Raw genomic sequence first — 19,470 nt, 5'->3', positions numbered from 1 at the left:
TGAGGTTAATATAAATAGCATTAATTCACTATTATGACAAGATTCCTGTATATGAAAGATTACATAAAATATTCCTGACAAAATATTCCTGTATATTTCTCATGCTGTTTTAAGTATGAAAGCATTGATTGTCCTTCTTTGGTCTTTGTTATTTTGGGGTGTGGACCTTTTATACTGAAGCTTCTACTACATAATTATCTACACACTTGCACCTTATCCTTTATATGCTGTACTTAGATACCACACTGGGCCTCTCTAAAAGTGGGTGATTTTATTTTGTATAAACCATGCTTCTCATTTGAAGGACCAGATAGAGAAAGAGATATAACATCTTGATTTTATTGGTTAAAAATATGCACTATGTTGGGAAAAACTCACTCTAATGGTTTTAATTTCACCTTAATCTTAAAAACATACGTAACTTTGAATAGTATGTTATTCTGATCATTTTAAGGAATAAAAATCATGTTCTGCAATAGTTCTAACAATAGCTAAGCTTTTGTTAGTGTGTTTTTGTATGTCTGTTTCAGACGGGTCATGCAGACTGTCCCTGGAAGCAGTTTTGGAGCAAATCAGTGACTGATGACCTGAAGGGAGCAGAGAGAATATAACAACTTAAGTGGTATAACTTGATAGAACATAGGTTAATGAATTCAGTGGTGGGGCAAGGGGAACAGCTAAATAGCCACTGGAGGGGGAAGTGACTGCTTACCCACTGGATTTTTCTACTTTTAGAGGAGGGTGATTTGCATTCTCTATGACCCATCAGCTATAGGCAATGGTTGTACTGCAGCGTAACCATAATCTGATTTTAGCATACATTTTAGAAACAGTCTGCACTGACACAGTCCTTGTATCATCTTGCACCCATGCTTGGCACATGCCCAAACTTACTATGACTACATACAAAGAGCATTGCTTATGAAGTATTCAATGTAACTGCTAGCTCATGAGCATCATCTCCACCTCTTGTGCTTTAGAATCTAGGACTATGGTATCAGTCCCACAGCACCTGTGTGCTTCAAACTGGCCAAATTAAAGGAAAAGTCTCATACAAGCCACATTGTTATCCTGGCTTTCTACTAAAGACAAGTTTTTCTTCATCTTCTTCTTGAGGAAGAACATTTCTTTGGGAATAAAAGTATGTTAGCAGAGGAATAGGATATGGAAGAGTGATCAGCTTTCCTTATTGTATAAAAGCTGAGAGCAATTAGATTGCTTCCTCTTGAAAAGCAGTAAAAAACAAGGTCGGAGCCTTGGGGGTAGTTTACAGGCATGAGCCTTCAATTCTAGAGTTATTAGGAATTACCATGAGCCTGGGTATAACTGCACAGAGCACTGGGATCTCTGCACTACCCCGACAAGAATTTACTTGAGAGTCCAAGTCTCAGCAGATCAGCATTTTGTCCAATTTGACTTATGTCCCATTATTTCTACACTGTACAGAAGGCAAATGATGTTCTTTATTATCATACACCTGAATCAGTTTATTTACACCAGACTGATAAATTTTGGGGATACACAGTAACTGCTCTTCAGAGGACAATATTCCCCATTTTATCCTGGCAATGGTAATTTTAAGATATATTTCCAACAGTGCCATTATTGGACTTTTTCTATAGATTTGATTGGTTCTAATTAGAAATTATTGGTTTAAATCTACTGCACATGGTTTTTCCTTTTAAACAAGAAAATTAAACAGTTAATCTTCTCATCTGACATTTTCTGAGCCCCCCACTCCACTTTTCCCCTGTCATACACAAGTGAAGGTTCTTAGATAATTATAATCTTTTATAGCATTCTCACATTCTGTTCTCTAAAGTGTAATAAAAGATTTGTACTCCACCATTCATCAAAAAATGTCACAATACCATAAGGTACGAGCAGATGCTCAACACCAACATTCCACAGGTGAATGCACCAAAGAGAAGTTGATGGGCTCAAGCCTCATGTATTACAAGGGTTTAGTCCAACAGACTTGTACTCTCAAATGGTTGAAATAAGCCTCAGGATATGAGAAGGCTACAGTTCAAAGTCAATGTTATCCCTGTGTGGCTGTGGTAGAGCTGTGCTTGATAGCTATTGGTATTAGAAAGCCTAACTCCATTGAGAGAGATTCTACGGAGAACTGCTTTTACATGAAATAAAACATGCATACCTATACATCACGTATGATTGTGTAAATGGGTTCATGTACATGCTTTGTACAATTCGGTTTGCTTTTAAAAGATTAGACCATACACTCTGTCTCCAAGTACATTATGCTTTTGGATGTGTTATCCATTTACTTTTCAGCAAAGCTTTTCAGTCATGTCTTTGTCCAAAACATCCTGACAAATACATCAAATTACAGCTCTCTCAGCAGCAATACAAGTATATTGCTGTCTGCCTGCTGCTCTTCCCCTCCACCCCAGTTATCTTGATAAAGGGGTCATTCAGGAGAACCTAGCCTTCATTTCTTCCCTGACAGCAAAAAGTGTAAGCACAACAAGCAGCAGCCTGAAAAACTATGTTCACGCCTTGACCTTGAGACTTCCTGAACCAGTTTGGATTGGCTCTCCCCTTGAAACAACAGGCTTCCACAGGAAGTTCATAAATGGACCCAAGTCACAGCAATTTACGTACTTTTAATATTTTTAACTTGGTTCTTCGAGAACTACCCAAAATGGGCGGTGTTTCATGGAGACAAAGAACTGGCCAGTTCTTCCAAGAGCAAACGTCAGTGTGTGGGGTGCAATTCAAACCACTGAAAGGAACATGACTAATGGGCTGTCAGGCCCTGCCAAGGCAACTTCTGCTGAGCCCTACCTTAGGGATGTGGCTGTGTGTTGCAAAGTTGCACTGTACTCCACCATGTATGCCCCAGCGTCAGCACCAATGAGGATCCCAACACCACAGGTAGCCCATATCTCCAAAGAGCTAAGTTGCAGGCCTGCATCCCAAAACCCTCAGCTTCAGGCACGTTTCATCCACGTCTTAAACACTGATGAAATGTCTTCCCTCATGCTGCCCCACCAACAACTCTTGCCTCTCTCAAATAGACAATGCACTGCACATCATTCTAGTCTTAGAATGAGTGTGCAAGACTCAAAGGTGTTAAAGACATTTTTTTCACTCCCCAGTCTGAAATACCTTAGATGATTTTTATATTTTCACATAGCCCTAACAAAATGTGACTGCATTAAAAATATTCCTTTTCATTCGTTTTCAACCTTGTTTTCTACATTACCATGATCTTAACTGAAAATACCCTTCTTATTTATATATTTGCACTCCACTGATTGTATGCTATAATCTGACAATAGAAATGTAATAATGGAATATTAATTCAAACATCTTGAGTGCATTGCACCTATGTAACTATTGAAAGGAATAGCTCTGGAACATTTTTGTATTTGCAAATAACCTAATGGAATGGGGATGAAAGATTATTATTAATCCTAGCAATGCATATGATTTCAGACAGAGCTATTTAATTCATTCAGAAATCAGCAACTCTGTCAAAGATCCTTAACGATAGGCTTTAAAGCAACTTTTAAAATTAATTATTTAGTCTGATTAGCTCGTGGTTTGGGATTTTATGGTTTATACTTAACTGCTGTAGTTTGAAATTGAATTACACATATATAAGTAACACCCACTAGATCAGGTTACTTGGGGCCTCATCTAACCTGGTCTTGAACACCTCCAGGAATGGGGCATCCACAACGTCTCTGGGTAACCTGTTCCAGAGGTTACCACTGTCTGAGTGAAAGATCTTTTGGCCTGTATTTGCAAACTATAGGATCCAGATCCACCACAGTTGCTGGCACCCATTTACAAAGTTAAGAGTTAATTTGTTGTCTTTTTTTTTTTTTTCCTTCACTGATAAAGGCTTAATTTATATTCTTCTAGTTTTGCTTTGTGAGCATTTCCTGAGAGGGACATAAGCCAAGCAACATGGAAGATCTGCCTATGGTACCTAGCAGGGGAGGCCTTGCCTTTCCGGCCAAAGTTAGCAGGTCTTACATAATAACGTATTACAATACCTTTCTGTTTCCTGCTCTGTGGTTTGCTGCTTGTTCTCAAAGCCAGTGAAGCTGCTCATATCCACATAGCCGTCATTCTCATTAGCAGCAGATAATGCCCTGCTGGGATCTTCGAAAAACTCAGTAAAAGTTCCTGCTCTTGTGGATCTTCGAGGAGGAATTTGTATATTTTCATAATCAGAGCTCATAGCTGGAATGTTCTCATAGTCAGAAGTGTCAGCATTGGGAAAAGAAATGGATCTAGGTTTTGTTAATGGAAGTGGCATGAAAGGAGGTCTGGACCGGTCCTCAAAGGACTCCACCCTTGACACACTCCTGCTGAAGGACTTGGGTGTTCCTTTTCTCTTACCATCCTTATAGAAAAGAACAGCTGAGGGAGACTCAGATGCACGGAGCTTCCCCACATGTGATTTTAGTTGAGGTGAGCTACTTAGGCTTCTCCTGTCCAGCTCCAGCAGCCTCAGAGGCCCATGATAGCTGGATTCTGATGAGGACCTCGAAGAGGAAACATTAACATCTACATGGACTTTATTTTCCGTCTTCTTCTTGAATTTTAGAGTGAGGAACCTCTTAAAGGAAGACTTCTTTTTCTTGGAATACTTATCAGGTGACTCATTCTCTATCAAAAGTGAAGGCGAACTTTTAGTGATTGGCTTTTTGGTGATGTAGGCAAGTTCAAAAGGAGGTGGTATATCAACAACTGAGGATGGAGTAGATACACCTGATGAAAGATTTCCCTGGGAAAAACTACCTGAGGAACCATTAACACAAGGCAAAGACAAGTTGTCTTCTGTCCTTTTTATTCTACCATCATCAAGTACATAGCCATCACTTTCTTTGTAAATGGAGACAGGTATCTCTCTCCCTTCAACAGAATAAGACCGAGGATATAAAATAAAACGTCTTGACTTGGTTGGTAACGCCCTATTGGCTTCCATTGTTTTTCCTTCCACTGAAAATAAACTATTGCTTACATCTTCAGTCCCAGAGCCATTGCAGGAAGGCAGTAAATCAGTTTCAGGTCCAGTTTCTTCTGGAACTGTTTCTGGCACATAGCCTGGCATTTTCCCAGAGAGCGACCGTGTTCTAGTGACAATGCTTTTACGATCAATGGTCAGCAAGTTGTTTTCACCATCCACACCTAATTCACCCCTCTTACTGTGATCAGCTCCTGAATCAGTCTGCCCATCACAAGTGATTTCATTTTCTGCGGGAAGTACATATGGGTCATCTAGGGAATCACTGCTAGTTTCTCTTTCCTCTGATTCTTCAGGCACAATGACTACTTCAGGGAGTGCTAGATTTTCATGCAACACATTTTTGGTCCCATGTTTTACATTCATTTTACCATGCTTACAGACTTCTAACTCTTCCTCACATGGAACCTGTTGAGTTGAAATTAAGACACTTTTGCTGAGGCTTTTTGCTTCCACTTCATTGTCTTCAAGCTGCAGCTCATCTGACTTAGAGGTTTCAGCAACCCTTTCACTATGCTCTTCAACAGGCACATCTTCCAGCTCTGGTTCCATCCCTGGACCACTAGGTAGAGTATCATAAATCTGACCATTTCCATTCAGAGAGGTCCCTTCTGTTTGCAGATTCTCATCTGAATGTTCTGTGGGTACTTCCTCACCATAGTAATTCTCAAAAGGAGCAATTTGACAGCCATCATCCACGTTTTCTGCTTTCACAGCTTCTTCCTCCTCTTTCACAGAATCTTTGCTTGCTTCACAGGCTACCTCTGATGTCTCCTCACCTCTTCTCTCAGTGATCTGGCAACCATCACTGGCGCTTTCTGTGTTTGTATTATTGTACTCATCTGTGTCTGCTTTCTCCTCTTCAGCTGCTACTTGATGGGTAGAATCTCCCAAACCATTCTCAGCACTGGGTTCACCTTCACGCAGTTCTAAGCCAAGAGCTGTTTCGTCACTGGTCTCATTGGGCAGCATGTCAACACTTGCACTGTCATCATTTTTGAATCCCTCTTCCATATTCAAATCAAGCTGTGCATACACACTGTGATCACTGTCATGTGCTGGACATCCATCTCCATTTTCTAAAATCTCAGGCAGTTCCTCCTTATCCTCCCCTGCTTTTTCACAACCTGGGATTGATTCATCGGCGGGAGGTGGCGTCAGAATGGTATCTTCACAGGTATCACCCATTAGGTCCTTATCTCTATTCAAAATGTTATCACTGTCAATCTCACTATAGTCTGCAACCAGTTCAAGACTGCTAGAAGTTTCCTCCTTGTTTTTGGTTTCACTGCAATCACCTACAACATCTTCATCTACATTCTTGGAAGAACAATAATTCTCATCAGGAGCATCTGAGGTCTCCTCACAAAGTGCCTCAGACTGGCCACAGTCTACAGTTGAGGCTTCAGAGTCTGGTTCTACTGGTTCAGCAATATCCAAAGAGTTACAGTGCTCAACTTCTTGATTGCTTGTGTCCTCATCATTAGCAATGTTGTCCTGTTCCTTCTCTGTCTCTTCTGGAGTTTCCAAGACTTCATTCTCTGCAGAGAAATCTAAGCTCTGATCAAGCTTATGTTCCAAGTCATTGCAGTTTTTCCTGGTCAGCTGAGCTTCAGGAACTGCAATGTATTCATTATCTGCCTCAGATTCTGGGCAATCAGCATGGCATTGATTTCCTTCATACAGCTCTCCATCAAGAAAGATCAATTTACCATTTGAGCACTTATTTAAGTTATTGTTGGTATAAACACTGGATTTGCCCTCAGTGTCAGCAGAGAGTTTTGGCTTGGGAGCAATAGGTGGTTTGGGACCTCTAGACATAGAGTTCGGGTTATGAAGAATGTCAGCCCTTGGCAGCGAAGGAGAAAATTTGGAGACAGTTACTGGAGAAAGATGACCGATAATTTTTGGTTTCGGTGCTAGTGGTGGCTTTGTGATTTCTGGAGAGAAGAGAGAGAAGACACGTTAGTCATCTTGGTTTCTTATTAAATACACCAGAATATATTCTACACTACACTTTATCTTATACCAGTGACTTCTAATGCAGAAGGAGTCCAGCTTCCACGTAGCACTGTTGCTTTATCTGCAAGGTTGCTTTGCAGATAAAGGGAGCTAGCTGCATATATATTATTTGATCTTCAACACCTTATTCAGCTTGGAAGTGAACATCTGTGATCTGTGTGCTTATCAGTCACCTCAGATTCTAGAAATGAATGTCACCACAGTTTTAACCTGAAAAGGAATAACCTCAAAATATAAATTAGCTTCCAGGAACAGCCCAGACATTTTTTCTGATTCCAGGTCGTGATTATACCAGTAGCTCTGTGGGGACTTTCAGAAAATATACTTTGTAGCACAAGATCCCTTCGGTGATGCAGGCTCTCCCTAAAGTGCCTTTGTGCTCTGCAGACCCTCAGCAGGCAGAGAATATCCTGCTGTTCCTCCTTTGCTTCTCCAGCAATAGTCAACCTGGAGATTATGACATAGAATAAAGAATGAAACAGATGACCCATGATCCTGTAATCTCACCATTTTTAGCTCCTTGCTTTATTTTGTGTCCCTACTACTCAAAGCTGGAAGTCACTAGGATATGTCACAATTTGATCTGACCTGCAGAAATAGCACTTTGTAGGAGGTACATGCCCTTACTGGCTTTGAATAAAATGGTTCATGTTCAGAAGAGAGAATAGGAGGTTTGAGGCTACTTGTGGAGAAGGATGGCATTCTTATCAGAGACTGTTTGTACTGAAACAACAAGCAGTGAGAAAAAGACTGCAGCACGGAGAATGCCTGGATCTTCAAAGCTTTGGCTTATAAACAAACTAGATACAAAGTAATTAAATTAACTCATTTTCTCTACGCAAAATAACCATGGCATCCACCTAAAAAAAAAAAAAAAAAAAAAAAGATATAGTTTAAAAACAGTGACCTGATTTCCCTTCAGTTGTAAATTTTCTGTAGCAAGAAGAATTAAGTAATCTTGAATTCCTCCTCCTGCTGCCTTAAGTGACATTGCTGGGGAAGAGAATTTATGATAACTGTCCCTGTTCAAAGTATGTTGACAATAGGCATTGCGGTGTCCTACTCTTTCCCACTGGGCCAACTATTGGCCACTTCGAATTTGGATTTTTTTTTTCCTAAGTACTCAATGTGTTGTTCTTACCTTCCATGAAGTTCATTTAACAATTTTCCCCTTTTGGGGCTGTGTGCATACACAAGCGTTTAAAATATATCCTAATAATTACTGAAAAGAGAGCAAATCTGTCAAGCACAATGGACCACCGCTTGTCTTTTATTACAACTTCACTCTGTTCCAATTTCTGCTTCCTTTGGTGTATGAACCATTTAAAAGAATCTGGCTGTAACTTCTAAATGGATAAAAACCAACATTGCACCATAAGAAACATGTATGTTCACAAATAATGGCTCATGTTTATTTTAGGATACATTTTATGTTGGAGGGAGACACACCCACCTTGTGCTTAAAAGGAAACTCTTGGGGAATAGGAATTTCTTTAGCCTGCTCCTCCCCTTATTGTTTGATGTTTCCTTGTACTGACAAGGACAGCTTCCTTTCCTTACCCACCTTCCTTCAGGCAAACCTGCATTTCAGCATGGTTTTGTTCCTGCCATGGCCCACACAAAACTGCTCTGCTCTCCACCCCTGTCCCTCTTCACATCTAAGTGGTGGGCAGTAAGCCTAGCAGCTCTCCTGCAATACCAGTCAACCGACACAGCCCTCACTTTTCATATTTCTTTGAAAAGTGGGGTATTGCCTGAAACACTGCAACTACCCATTTTCAGATGTTCTCCAGATTTAATTTAGGAATTAGCCTAGAATTTAATTAAGGTTAATAAGGGACGATAACTATCAACATCTCTACCCCACCAAACAACTGGTTTGGTGTGAATACTTAAGTACTGAGGTTTCACATTTACAAGGACTTCTGTAAACTTGTCCCAGGTCCATGGTCTTTTGACAGTGGCCCAAGAAATGAGTTAGCTCCACAGTGTAGATACTAGTTCTACCTTTGGTGCCACAGCCAAGTTCAAGCATCTCTTATGATGCTTAAAGTAGCTTTTTCTGACCAACAAACTTGTGTGGCCTGTGGTTTCCTCATTCCTTTGTCATTAATTCAATTCAGATACAAGTTAAAATGAGAGAGACATTGAGAAAAAGAGGGCAAAAATGCTTTTAAATGTAAGTGACCATGCAGATAGAAAGACTCCACTGCCAATAGTGTGATGAGACTGCACCAAACCTAGAATTTCAGTAGGAACCAATGCACCCAAGTCCTGATTCTCAATACTCCTGCAAGGAACAAAGGCTTCAAATCCACAGACAGAAAGTGGATGAGAAACAGGACGTGGAGGGAAAACGTCTGGGAAATGGCATCAGAAAGTATTATTCAGCTCTGATCAGAAGCTGTGTAATTTCACTCAGTTATATCAGAATAAAGGCAAAACTTGTCTTCTAGAAAGCTTCAGTCTGAATAGAGTAAGAGGTGGGTATATACCTTAGTATACTCCTTATCTTATTTCCATAATGAATTGCAGATTTTTAAAACAAAGCCTTTATTTCCAGTCAGCGCTGTCTGACTTCTATCCCCAGCATTTACTATTGTTTCTTCTGCTAGGTTAAAAACTCTTTTATTATTCAGTATTTCTCTGGAGAAGACATATACTTCCCTATAACCACATCTCTGTGCAATCCTGGTTTTGGTAAATTGATTAGATGAACTTGTTAAATCTTTGCAGTTGGACAATTTCTCCTTTCCTGAAGTCTTGTCTTTTAGATTTTTTTTTTTTCCTGAGCTTTTCCAATTTTCCAGGAGCCCCTATAAGATATATAGTGCAGACCTATAAGAGGAATTCCAGAGTGGGTACTGATGATGCTATTACACAGCTCAGTACTTTCTTAGACCTGGTTCTCACTATTCTTGATTAGCTTGTCAATATATCAGGTTGACTTGCTTGTAAATTATGACTTCTCAATTGTTCCCAAGGCTACGTTTTCCCTGTTTGTTGTCTCTAACTGATAGCTTTATAACATACATTAAGTGTAATTAGTTTGACTGGATCCAACTTAATGATCCTGATCTGTTTCTATAACTGCCCTGCCTACATTGTTAATGACCCTGTCACCAATTTTTGCATCATAAAGTGAACTTTGTCATCTGATACTTTTCTATTTGCTTTCCAACCATAAAAATATTGAACAGTATCAACCTATTCATTATCCCTGCATTATATATACTACCATTTGATAATGATAGAGATAACTGCTAAAGAGATTCTCTACTGCCCGTTAGCCAGTCTCCACCCTAATTAACCGAGAGTGTATCCCTGTTATATAAATGCTTCTCTCTAAAATCAGTGTACAACTAAAATACACAGACATTAATGTATGTCTTTGCATCTATACAATCTCCTCAATTCCAATCTGTAACTTCTTCCAAAGATGAGAATCAGATTCCCCACTTCAAGCAAGTAAAGTCCCCCTACTGAGGAAATAAGAACACGCAACCCTAAGAGTAGTAGTTAATATAGGAATTCATTTACATGTCACAGGATCACAGAATGCCACTTGCCCAAACACTATTATAGACACAAAAATGGTTTGGACCCAGAAGAAATTCTACTATGAAACAACTTGTATCCTTTTATCTTATCAACTAGACAACAACATGAAACAACAAAAAAACTTGCCTATACCAGCAGCCATCATATTCACAGTCTTTCACATCAGAGAATAACTGTGCTATCCAAGAGCTCATACTATGAACAAAAGCCACATGCACCAAGTGCTGTACAAATCCAGGAACTAATGGAAACAGTGCAGCTGCTCTGTATAGTCACACGCAGAAGTTTCCATACATCACCTACCAAAACAACACCAAGTTTTTACAAAAGCAAGACAGAGAAGAAATTCTCTACCTGTGTCTATTTCAGTTTGTCTAACAAAAGGTTTTATGCTTTCACCATGGTCCCTACTCCTTAGAGAAGAAACTGTTCTATGATTGGTAGACAGAACTTCCTATCAAAATAACACATGGAGGTTCACGGTAAATGAAACAGACAGCTCTTCTTCATGGATGAAGAGCTGGCTTTGGACATGGCAGGACATGGACACCAACCACCACAGTAATTCTGGCAGAAATGTAAAGCGAGACAAGAAAAGTGACTCCTAAAACTCACTTATTTCATTTGCAGTATAAGAACCTATATGCTCCAAGCTGTAACTACAATTCTGCCAGCTGTCTGAATCAGACACTGAGAGTGTGCTTAAGCTGCTTATGCAGATAAGCCATTTTAATGTAATTCTGAATTGAGTTAAGTACCCAGCATAAGCTGTGTAACCTGCCTCAATACATTGGAGATAAAATAGATGAGGTAGCATGATTTACAACGAAAGTATAATCCCTTTGAGGGGGCTCAACTCATAAAACACTAGTGCTGCCACTGGTAGGACCCCAGGATATACTCTAAATAACTGAGATGTCATAATTTTTGTACTATTCACTGCAAAAATATCTGGTTTATAGCACGTGAATTCATCACTTATTTCACACAGTCAGAGAAAAATAACAGGTTTAAAGTAACAGCAGTTACCTAAGAAACGAAAACAGTTGCAGGAGTCACTTGAAATGGAAAAGGTGTTTAGGCTTGAGTTTTCTAATGGTACAGGACTGCAAGTCTTCTTTTCAAATGGGACCCAAGTCCAGATTTAGGCACCAGTTTCCACTTTGACTTTAACAGCAATGAGCTACTTAAGTCTTTTGAGAGCTGAGACTTCAGGCACTTCAGGTCTTAGGTCCTATTCAAAGCCAGAAAGGGCTCCTAAATGCCTCAGTCATTTACGAAAATGGGATTTCAGCTTCTCCATAATTCTGGTATTTTTGCAAAGAATCTGTGTTCTCTTAACAATGTATATCCTTCAAGCGACTGATCAAAAGTCCTCTGCAAGCCCACACAGCATGAAGGTTTCACTAGTGTGGAGACAGACCCATAGACAGTAGTAACTATCCCAAGGGAATTTTGTCTCCTTACAAATCGTAATTGAAATATTATCATCTGGGCTGTCAGAGCACACCCCACCCTGTAGAAATAAAATGTTGTACTGTACAATTATTGGAATCCATCCTCGATGATTAGATCAATGCATTATGACTCTGGAATGTCTGATCAACAGTTTACAAATTTGTCTTACTATCTAACTTCATTACAGCCATCTATAAATATAACAGCATAATATCCTACAGAGAAGCACTGCTAGGCAAATGGAAAAATATAAAGACAGTATAATGAGAAAAGGATAAGTTTCAACACCAAATACCTTGATCCTTCACAAATTCTCCAGCATTTTCACTGACTCTAAACAGGCTGTACATACATGTCTTTGTATGGCCGTGGGAACTGTCTGTGGAAAAACCCTGTATGTATGATTACAAATAATCTCGGTTCTAAATTACTAGCATATATTTCTTTTCAATATAACTTTAAATGTTTGTGATGTTTCCAATTTGTCTGTGTTTTCACCACAGGAAGCTCACACTGCAGCAGACTGCTTATATTCACCTGCTGTTTCATATATTGCTTTCTGGGAGCCAAAGACAACAGTGATTAGATTTTTTAAAATTTTTTTACAGGTACATATGGCAGCTTTTCCTCTACCAATTTCAGTAGCAGCTGAAAGAATGTCTAATCTACTTATGCCTATGAACAATTTGGATTCTAACATCTGTACCTTCATCCTTTGGGCAGCACCATTTCAGCATCCAGCAAACAAACACGTACCAAGAGCCTGGCAGGTCCTGTGCATGAGGCTGGGAGATGTGGCTCTCTCTTGTCACCACAGATTTCCTGTGACCCTGCTGGATTGCTTCATTTTTCTTTTTGTATCAGTTCTGCATCTCTGAGGATAATCCATATCTCCCTTCCTGTTTTCTGTCCGTCCTTATTTTAACTTCTGTGGGATCAAAGCTGCCTTATGTGCCTGCACGTATGACTGCTTACTGGTGCTATGTGTTACTGTAATACAAAGACCACTGATATGGGTCCCTGAGCTGCGCCAGTTAATAAACACCCCTCTCCTTCAGATTCAATAGGAAGTTCTGCTTTGCACTGATGGGAGAGACATTCCTTGCATTGTGTGAATGCACAAAACAAAGGCTGAGAAGGGATATGAACACTCTCTATAAATACAACCTGGAGGTAAACACCAGAGGAGGAAAAGAACTATTTTTAAGCAAAAGGACAATGTAATCCCAAGAATAAATGGCCATGAAACTGGTTTGGAAACTAGGAGGAGTGACAAGAGTAAGCAGTTCTCAGCTTCCTGAGAAGAGTAGCAGGAGAGCTGCCTAAAATGTTTTGTATAACCTGATGAATTGATAAAAGGAGTAATATGACTTCGTGATTTCTAACAATAGGTTACTGCTTTCGGTAGTGAAGGTAGTCCCATTCAGTCCCATGCTCCTGAACAAAGAAAATTGCTAACAAAACTTAAGAGTTTAGAGCGGAATAATTTGACGTTCCTTACACTGCGCATCCACCAAGATCACACCAAATCAGAGCTGCTCATTTTTAAATAATGGAAAGATGAAGAAAGAGAGGTTGGAGCATCACAACTAAAGCAACTTTTGGCTGGCTTGCTTAACCTTCAAATGAGTTTGTTTCCTGGGAGGGCCAGAGTCCAGTCCAAAAAGAACAAGGAAACGGCATGGAAATGTCACCACTTTGGGGTAGGATAGCGTCCTATTCCCCACTCCAAGGACAGCTATAAGCTCAGCGGAGTGGTATGACAACCCAATACAACAGCAGAGGGCTGGGTTGGACCTAAGTGATCCTTTCCAATACCGTCTTCCTGTGCTTGGGCAAACAGTGATTCACAGTTTCCCAACATATGACAATGGCAAGGCCAGCCGTCTAGCCGTGAGATCTCTAGGCTTCAGGACATACCCATGCGATTTAGGTGCCGGGTGACATTCACTCTCTGCAAGAAGGAACTGTGGAGGAAAATTTTAGGGCTGACACCAAGGGACTGTTTCTTTTCCTCTCTACCTCTGTGCAGCATTAGATTTTTCTAATTAACTCAGAAGCTGGTAGTAATTATTTCCCGTCTACAGTTTTTACACAGGCCTCATCCTTAAAATCAGAAAGTCGGTGGAGAATTTGAAGTTTGCCCCAAATTTTCAGTCACTTATTTTAATGTCTAACTGTTGAACGTCTTCTCTTTATAGCTCTTCCCTTTTCATCCAGTCTCTTTCACCTCCCTGGTTTCCGCCAGGGAAAATTTCTGGGAAATTAACAGAAGACAGAAGGAAAGGTTTGGGCTTGCAGAACTTCTTGCCCACTGCAAAAAACACTACCCCAAAACTCCAGACTTCCCAGAGGAAGTCACAACAAATTTCCCAGGGGCTTTGTGGAAGTGCGAGCATGTCCGAGGCAGAGCCACGTCCCGCAACAGACACGGCCCTCCCGGTTTGCCGGCCTGGGTCTTCCCGGAGCCCTCGGCTCGCCACCGCCACGGCCGAGGGACCCCTACGAAGCCCGCGGGAACCGGGCAGCACCCGAGGCAGGGGCCGGGCTGGACCGGCCCTGGGCGCCGGCTGCCGGGCCGAGCGGTGCCGGCGGCGGGGAGCGGCGCCCAGCCGCAGGAGGAAGGATGCCGGCACCGGAGGGAGGGCGACCGCCCGGCGGCTGTCAGCACCGGGGAAAAGATGCCCGGCTGCGGAGAACCGTGCCCGCAGAGCCGCGCGCTTACCGGCGTTGTTCATCTTCCACCGCAACTTCGCTTGCCGCCTGCTCACAGCATGGTCCCGGGGGCCGCCGCCTTCGCCCCTGGCGGACGCGCCGGCGCTGGAGCCCCTCTGGGGCCACGGGCACGGAGCCGGCGGGGCGGCCGGCAGCGGAGCCGGCTCGGGGCGGTCAGCGCCGCGCCTCCGCCCTGCCCCGCGCGCGGCCCGGCGGGGGCGGGGGCGGCGGGGCCCCGTACGGCCGGCGGCGCGCGGGGCGGGCCCGGGAGGGGCGGGGACCACCCCCCGGCCCCAGCGGTGGGGCGCGAGGCGCCCGCGGGTGCCTGAGGGCGCGGCACTTTAACGGCGCGGCGGCTGCCCTCGCCCTGCCCGTCTTCCTCCTGCCCCCGCCTCGTGCTCCCCACCTCCCTTTCCGGCCCCTCGGCGCCTCTTTGCACCCCCCTTGCCCCTCCAACCCCCTCCTTCTCCTTCCCCCTCCTTTCCCTCCGTCTCCTCGCCCGCCTTCCCTCCCTCCTCGGTCTTTCCCCCCTCTCCGGCTGCTTCCTCCCGTTGGCCCTTCCTCCCCTTCGCCCCCATCCCTCTCTCCGTTCCCGGGACCGGACCGGGGCCGCGCCCCACGCAGCCGCCCCCAGCACCTGCCGCTGGAGCCGCTGCAGCGGTGCCTGGGAGCGGCGGAGCCAGGGACGGGCCTTGGCGCACGAGCCGTGCTTGCTCGGAGCGGCTGCGGGCAGCAGCGGGCTGCCGTCTTTTTCCCCTCTCCTGTAAAACAGCTCTCGGCTCGCGGACGTTAACGCGGGCATCCTGTGTCTGGGCGCTGCTCCCTGCTTTCGGGCTAGCAGCGGCACTAGCCCCCAGATGAGGTTGGCTCGCCCCCTTCCTCGCACTAGAGGCGTGATACAGCCCTGCTTCCTTTCCCAGCGAAGGTGGATTGCTCGCACAATAAAGCAAAGCTTTGCAAAACCCCTACCCCGGCAGAGGAACCCCTGGAGGGTTGAGCTGCCCCAAGGGAAGGCGAGGGAAAGGCCGTTCCCTACGGTCAGGACGGATGCTTGGGGCCTCCCAAGAGCCCCGCACGCCAGCAGCTGGGGATTGAGATCAGCAGCGTGCTGCAGTGCCTGGAGAGTACAGGCTGGTGTGTGCATGAAGCTGTCAGGTCATGCCTTGGCATCCTGCATCCCATATAAATCAGGACCGTTGCTGACATCACCCAGAGCAACTTGGTTTTAGGTGCTGTTAGCTCTGCTTCAGCAAGTACCTAAAAACTAACTAATCATCCTGCTGGCAGGTGCTCTATAGTATAGCCAAAGTTGTGGTGGGCTTGAGTCTCTCTCACTGAGGCTGGTATTTGGGGATGACTGGTTTTGATCTATAGGAGATCATGGTTGTATCGCTACACCTCAAAGCATTTGAAATTCTGTATGGTACTGGAGATGCATAAATGCCATGGAAAATGCTCCTTGCAGCAGGTAGAGTCCAGCACAGAGGAATCCTCTTTCTCAGGGAGAATCCAAGGCTTAATTGACTAAAGTGAAATTGACACATCTATTTTCATTACTCAATTACCGAAATGATAATGAAATATGTTTTTTGAATAATTCCAACTATTTTTTAATAAGATGACTTTTAGCAAAAGATTTCTTTTGAACTATAATCCAACTATTCATTTAATGTCTGATGAATTTTTAAACTCTTTCTAGGCTTGTAGGTCCCTATCCAGTAGGTTATTTAAGTATGTGCAAGTGGATAATCCATTTAAAGCAGGTCTACTCTATATACTTACATGCCCTAGTAGATTAGAGTTGTCCAGCATGTTGGAATCTTGTTTTTTATAATTTAAACATAAACTAGCACTCTACTTGCCATTTTAATGAAGGTCTAGAGACTCTTTCTATCAGACTACACTACTTAAGCATCCTAATTGTTATTTTTCTTCCTCTCTACGTAGAGATTTTCTTCAAGATGAGGTCTGCTTCACCATAAGCTGTATTTCAGAACATTTTTGATCATCTTTCACTGGAGGGGGAGAGGTTGACCCCCAAACCACAGAGAACTTAACCTGCTGCTTCTTCCTAGGAACAATTTCAGAAACTGACATTACCTTATAAATCTTTACATTAATCTGCTATTAGTTGCCTGAGAAATCAGGCTTTCATGTTATTTTCATATTTCCTGGTGCATCCTATCAGGTAGTACGCCACCTGGGAAACTATGGGACAGGGAGAATCAGTCCAACAGCTCTCATTACTGTTGGTGATCTGGCAAAGCCCAAATGTGTAGATTCAAAGGAAAAAATAGATAGGACAGTTAATTGCTTGTGTTTGTTTTTGTGTGTCTAGACTACCTGAAAAGCTTACTATATGGGGGAAAGTCTGTTATATGGGCATGGATTAATGCCGATTAGGTCTGCTTTGGCATTATTGTATGTAAGCACTTCAGTTACTCGGGGGAAAAATGGTGCTGTGTGTTACATAAAGTGAGATCATTCACTAAAGCAAGATGGAATAGTAAATACAGGCCAATAACCAGATGCATTCCTTGCATAAAATAAAATGTAAAATGTGGCAGTTGTGATGAGCTGAATATTTTAATAGCCACCCAAGGTAAATACTGGTAAGTAAAGACTTATTGGATATTTATCTTTGGAATGGAATAGCACTGGGGGGCAGTTGCAGAGTGATGTCATTGCTGCCTGAAGACAAATTCCCATGGCTGCGGTATTTTGTATGCTCTGCAAAGACTAGTGTTTTAATGTTTCCTCTGCTCTCTTGGTTTCTTCCTCCTCTCTGCTCAAAAGCCTGACTGACACCAGGAGGCTTAGAACCAGAATAGTAGGGTGTGCTGTACACCAAACCAAGAGCCTATCAGCCATGTCACAGGCTTGGTCCTGAAGAATTTAAATCCTAAACAGAAGCAAGAGAAAGTCTCCCATGAATGAGAGAGAGAGGAATAAAGCTGTGAAATTATCTAAATATGTCTTTGACTCTATCTTAAGCAAATGAACATTTGATTCTTTCACTTTTTTTTTTTTTTTTTTTTTTTTTTTTTTTTTTTCAGAAAAGGGCCCCTAGGGAGAACACCAGTCCTCTCAGGTAGGTTTATGTGCTTCCACTAAGGTTCATGGTGTCATCAGGGTTCCTGTTATATACCAAGTTTCTAAAATTTCTGTTGCTTAGTGTTTTGGTAAAAAAGGAATATTTGTAGGTAATGGTACAAAATCTGAGAGCTTACAAAATGCCACAGCTGGGTCCATCCATTCCTCGATGTCATAGAGATTTTTTTCCTTCTCAACTGTCCAGATGCCTAGTTCTCAAATCCTTGCTCTGTTTTGATTCATGTCTTACCCAACCAAAGCTTTCTTTGACTTAACTTAGCTTGAGTAACTCATGTCTTGACATGTCCAGAAACACATTTATCCTTACTCAGTGGGACATGATTATTTTGCACTCCAAAAGCATGCAGTGCCCATATTTGCAATATGTCAGTAGAGCTCATGAGCTCTGCAGACAACAAGTAGAACAGTAGCTAAAAATACACTTGCATGGATTTACCTACTGCAGTCAGCCTTGTTTTCCTCCAACCTTTCACCCCCTCCCAAATGCTGTTACATAAAGCACTGGAGGAAGTAACTTCACAGAGAACCAAACCATGGACTGGAGAGGAAGGACTGCAGATGGCTGCTTCAGGCATCAGTCGAAGTAAACCTGAAGGTTAAGTCAGGAGCAGTGCCACTGGGGGTCAAACATGTGGGTGTAAAACCGGTGTCAATGAAAGAAAATTGGGCATTGAATCAAAAAGGCTGTCTTGGCACAATGTCAACAGGAGTTCTAGCTTCATTGGGACCAGAGTTGAATTTCACTCCTGGAGGTCAGCAAACACACTAAATTTCATCTGAAAAAGGAAAATAAATAATAAATAAAAATCCAGATGATGGAGAAATTATAACTGGTTTCCTGTGTTTGATGGGACCATGCATTTGACACCCCCAACATATGCAAGTCTCCCTCAGCAGTGAATCACCGAGAGAAAAAGCTACAGCAACAGTGATTGTTGCTACTTCAGAGCATTGTTTTGAACCACAACAATTAATGACATGCCTCGTTTTTATCAGGGCCGTATTCTGGGTGCAATGTGCCATGTGAGAGGTACATATAGGGAGGAAGCCAAACACCCATTTCCTCTTAGTATTTGGGTTTGTTTTGGTCTCACTCCAGGGTCAGTCTCCCTCTAGGCCCCTTCTACCTCCAGTCACTCCCTTACTTCTGCAACCCACTTAGCTCTGGGGCCTTTTTGGCTATGAAACCCAGCCTGCATTGATTAGCGCAGCCACTGACCCAGAGCAGGCTGGCAGCTGCGTTCTCCATTTCCTGCCCAGGCATCTGCTGCCTGATTGGAGGAAAATCATTCTTAAACCTTCTTCAAAAACAGGAAACTTCTCTTCTCCCTGCTTCCTGCGGTACAGGAACCGTCTCCACAGCAACTCCTGGACAAAGAGGGCTCCTATTAACCACCGGGGTGCCATAACAGATACAGCAGGAGACTAATTCAAGACATAATCCTACCCCAAATACTGGAATCTGCCTTTCTGTTCACCACTGCTCCCACTACCTCTGCACCCATACTGCTGCCTTGTTAAATAGTTTGGAGGTTAATTAGCCAATGATAATCCTTTCCATCACAGAAGCATTTGTAAGTACTTTTCATCTTTAG

At 42.7% G+C, this 19,470-nt stretch overlaps 1 protein-coding gene and 1 long non-coding RNA gene across 4 annotated transcripts in view; one reads left to right on the top strand and one right to left on the bottom strand.

The window, feature by feature from the left end:
- Nucleotides 1-15,422, bottom strand: part of FGD5 (FYVE, RhoGEF and PH domain containing 5) — a 101,173-nt gene extending 85,751 nt beyond the window's left edge. The window contains exons 1-2 of one of the 3 annotated variants that reach the window (XM_068694675.1): nucleotides 15,399-15,422; nucleotides 4,029-6,945 (exon numbers count right to left, since the gene is read on the bottom strand). In XM_068694675.1, the coding sequence (XP_068550776.1) occupies nucleotides 4,029-6,826 (2,798 nt within the window). In that variant the 5' untranslated portion in view covers nucleotides 6,827-6,945; nucleotides 15,399-15,422. Of the gene's footprint in view, nucleotides 1-4,028; nucleotides 6,946-14,771; nucleotides 15,089-15,398 lie in introns of those variants that run through there. The other 2 variants (XM_068694674.1, XM_068694673.1) reach the window with 2 other exon arrangements.
- The window catches only part of LOC137862533 (uncharacterized), a 453,236-nt gene that overhangs the window by 245,608 nt on the left and 188,158 nt on the right, over nucleotides 1-19,470 (top strand). The window lies entirely within an intron of this gene.

The sequence above is a fragment of the Anas acuta genome, chromosome 11 (assembly GCF_963932015.1).
Source record: "Anas acuta chromosome 11, bAnaAcu1.1, whole genome shotgun sequence".
NCBI lineage: Eukaryota > Metazoa > Chordata > Aves > Anseriformes > Anatidae > Anas > Anas acuta.
The sequence above is the reverse complement of the archived record's forward strand: the minus strand, read 5'-3'. Positions and strand labels throughout refer to the sequence as shown.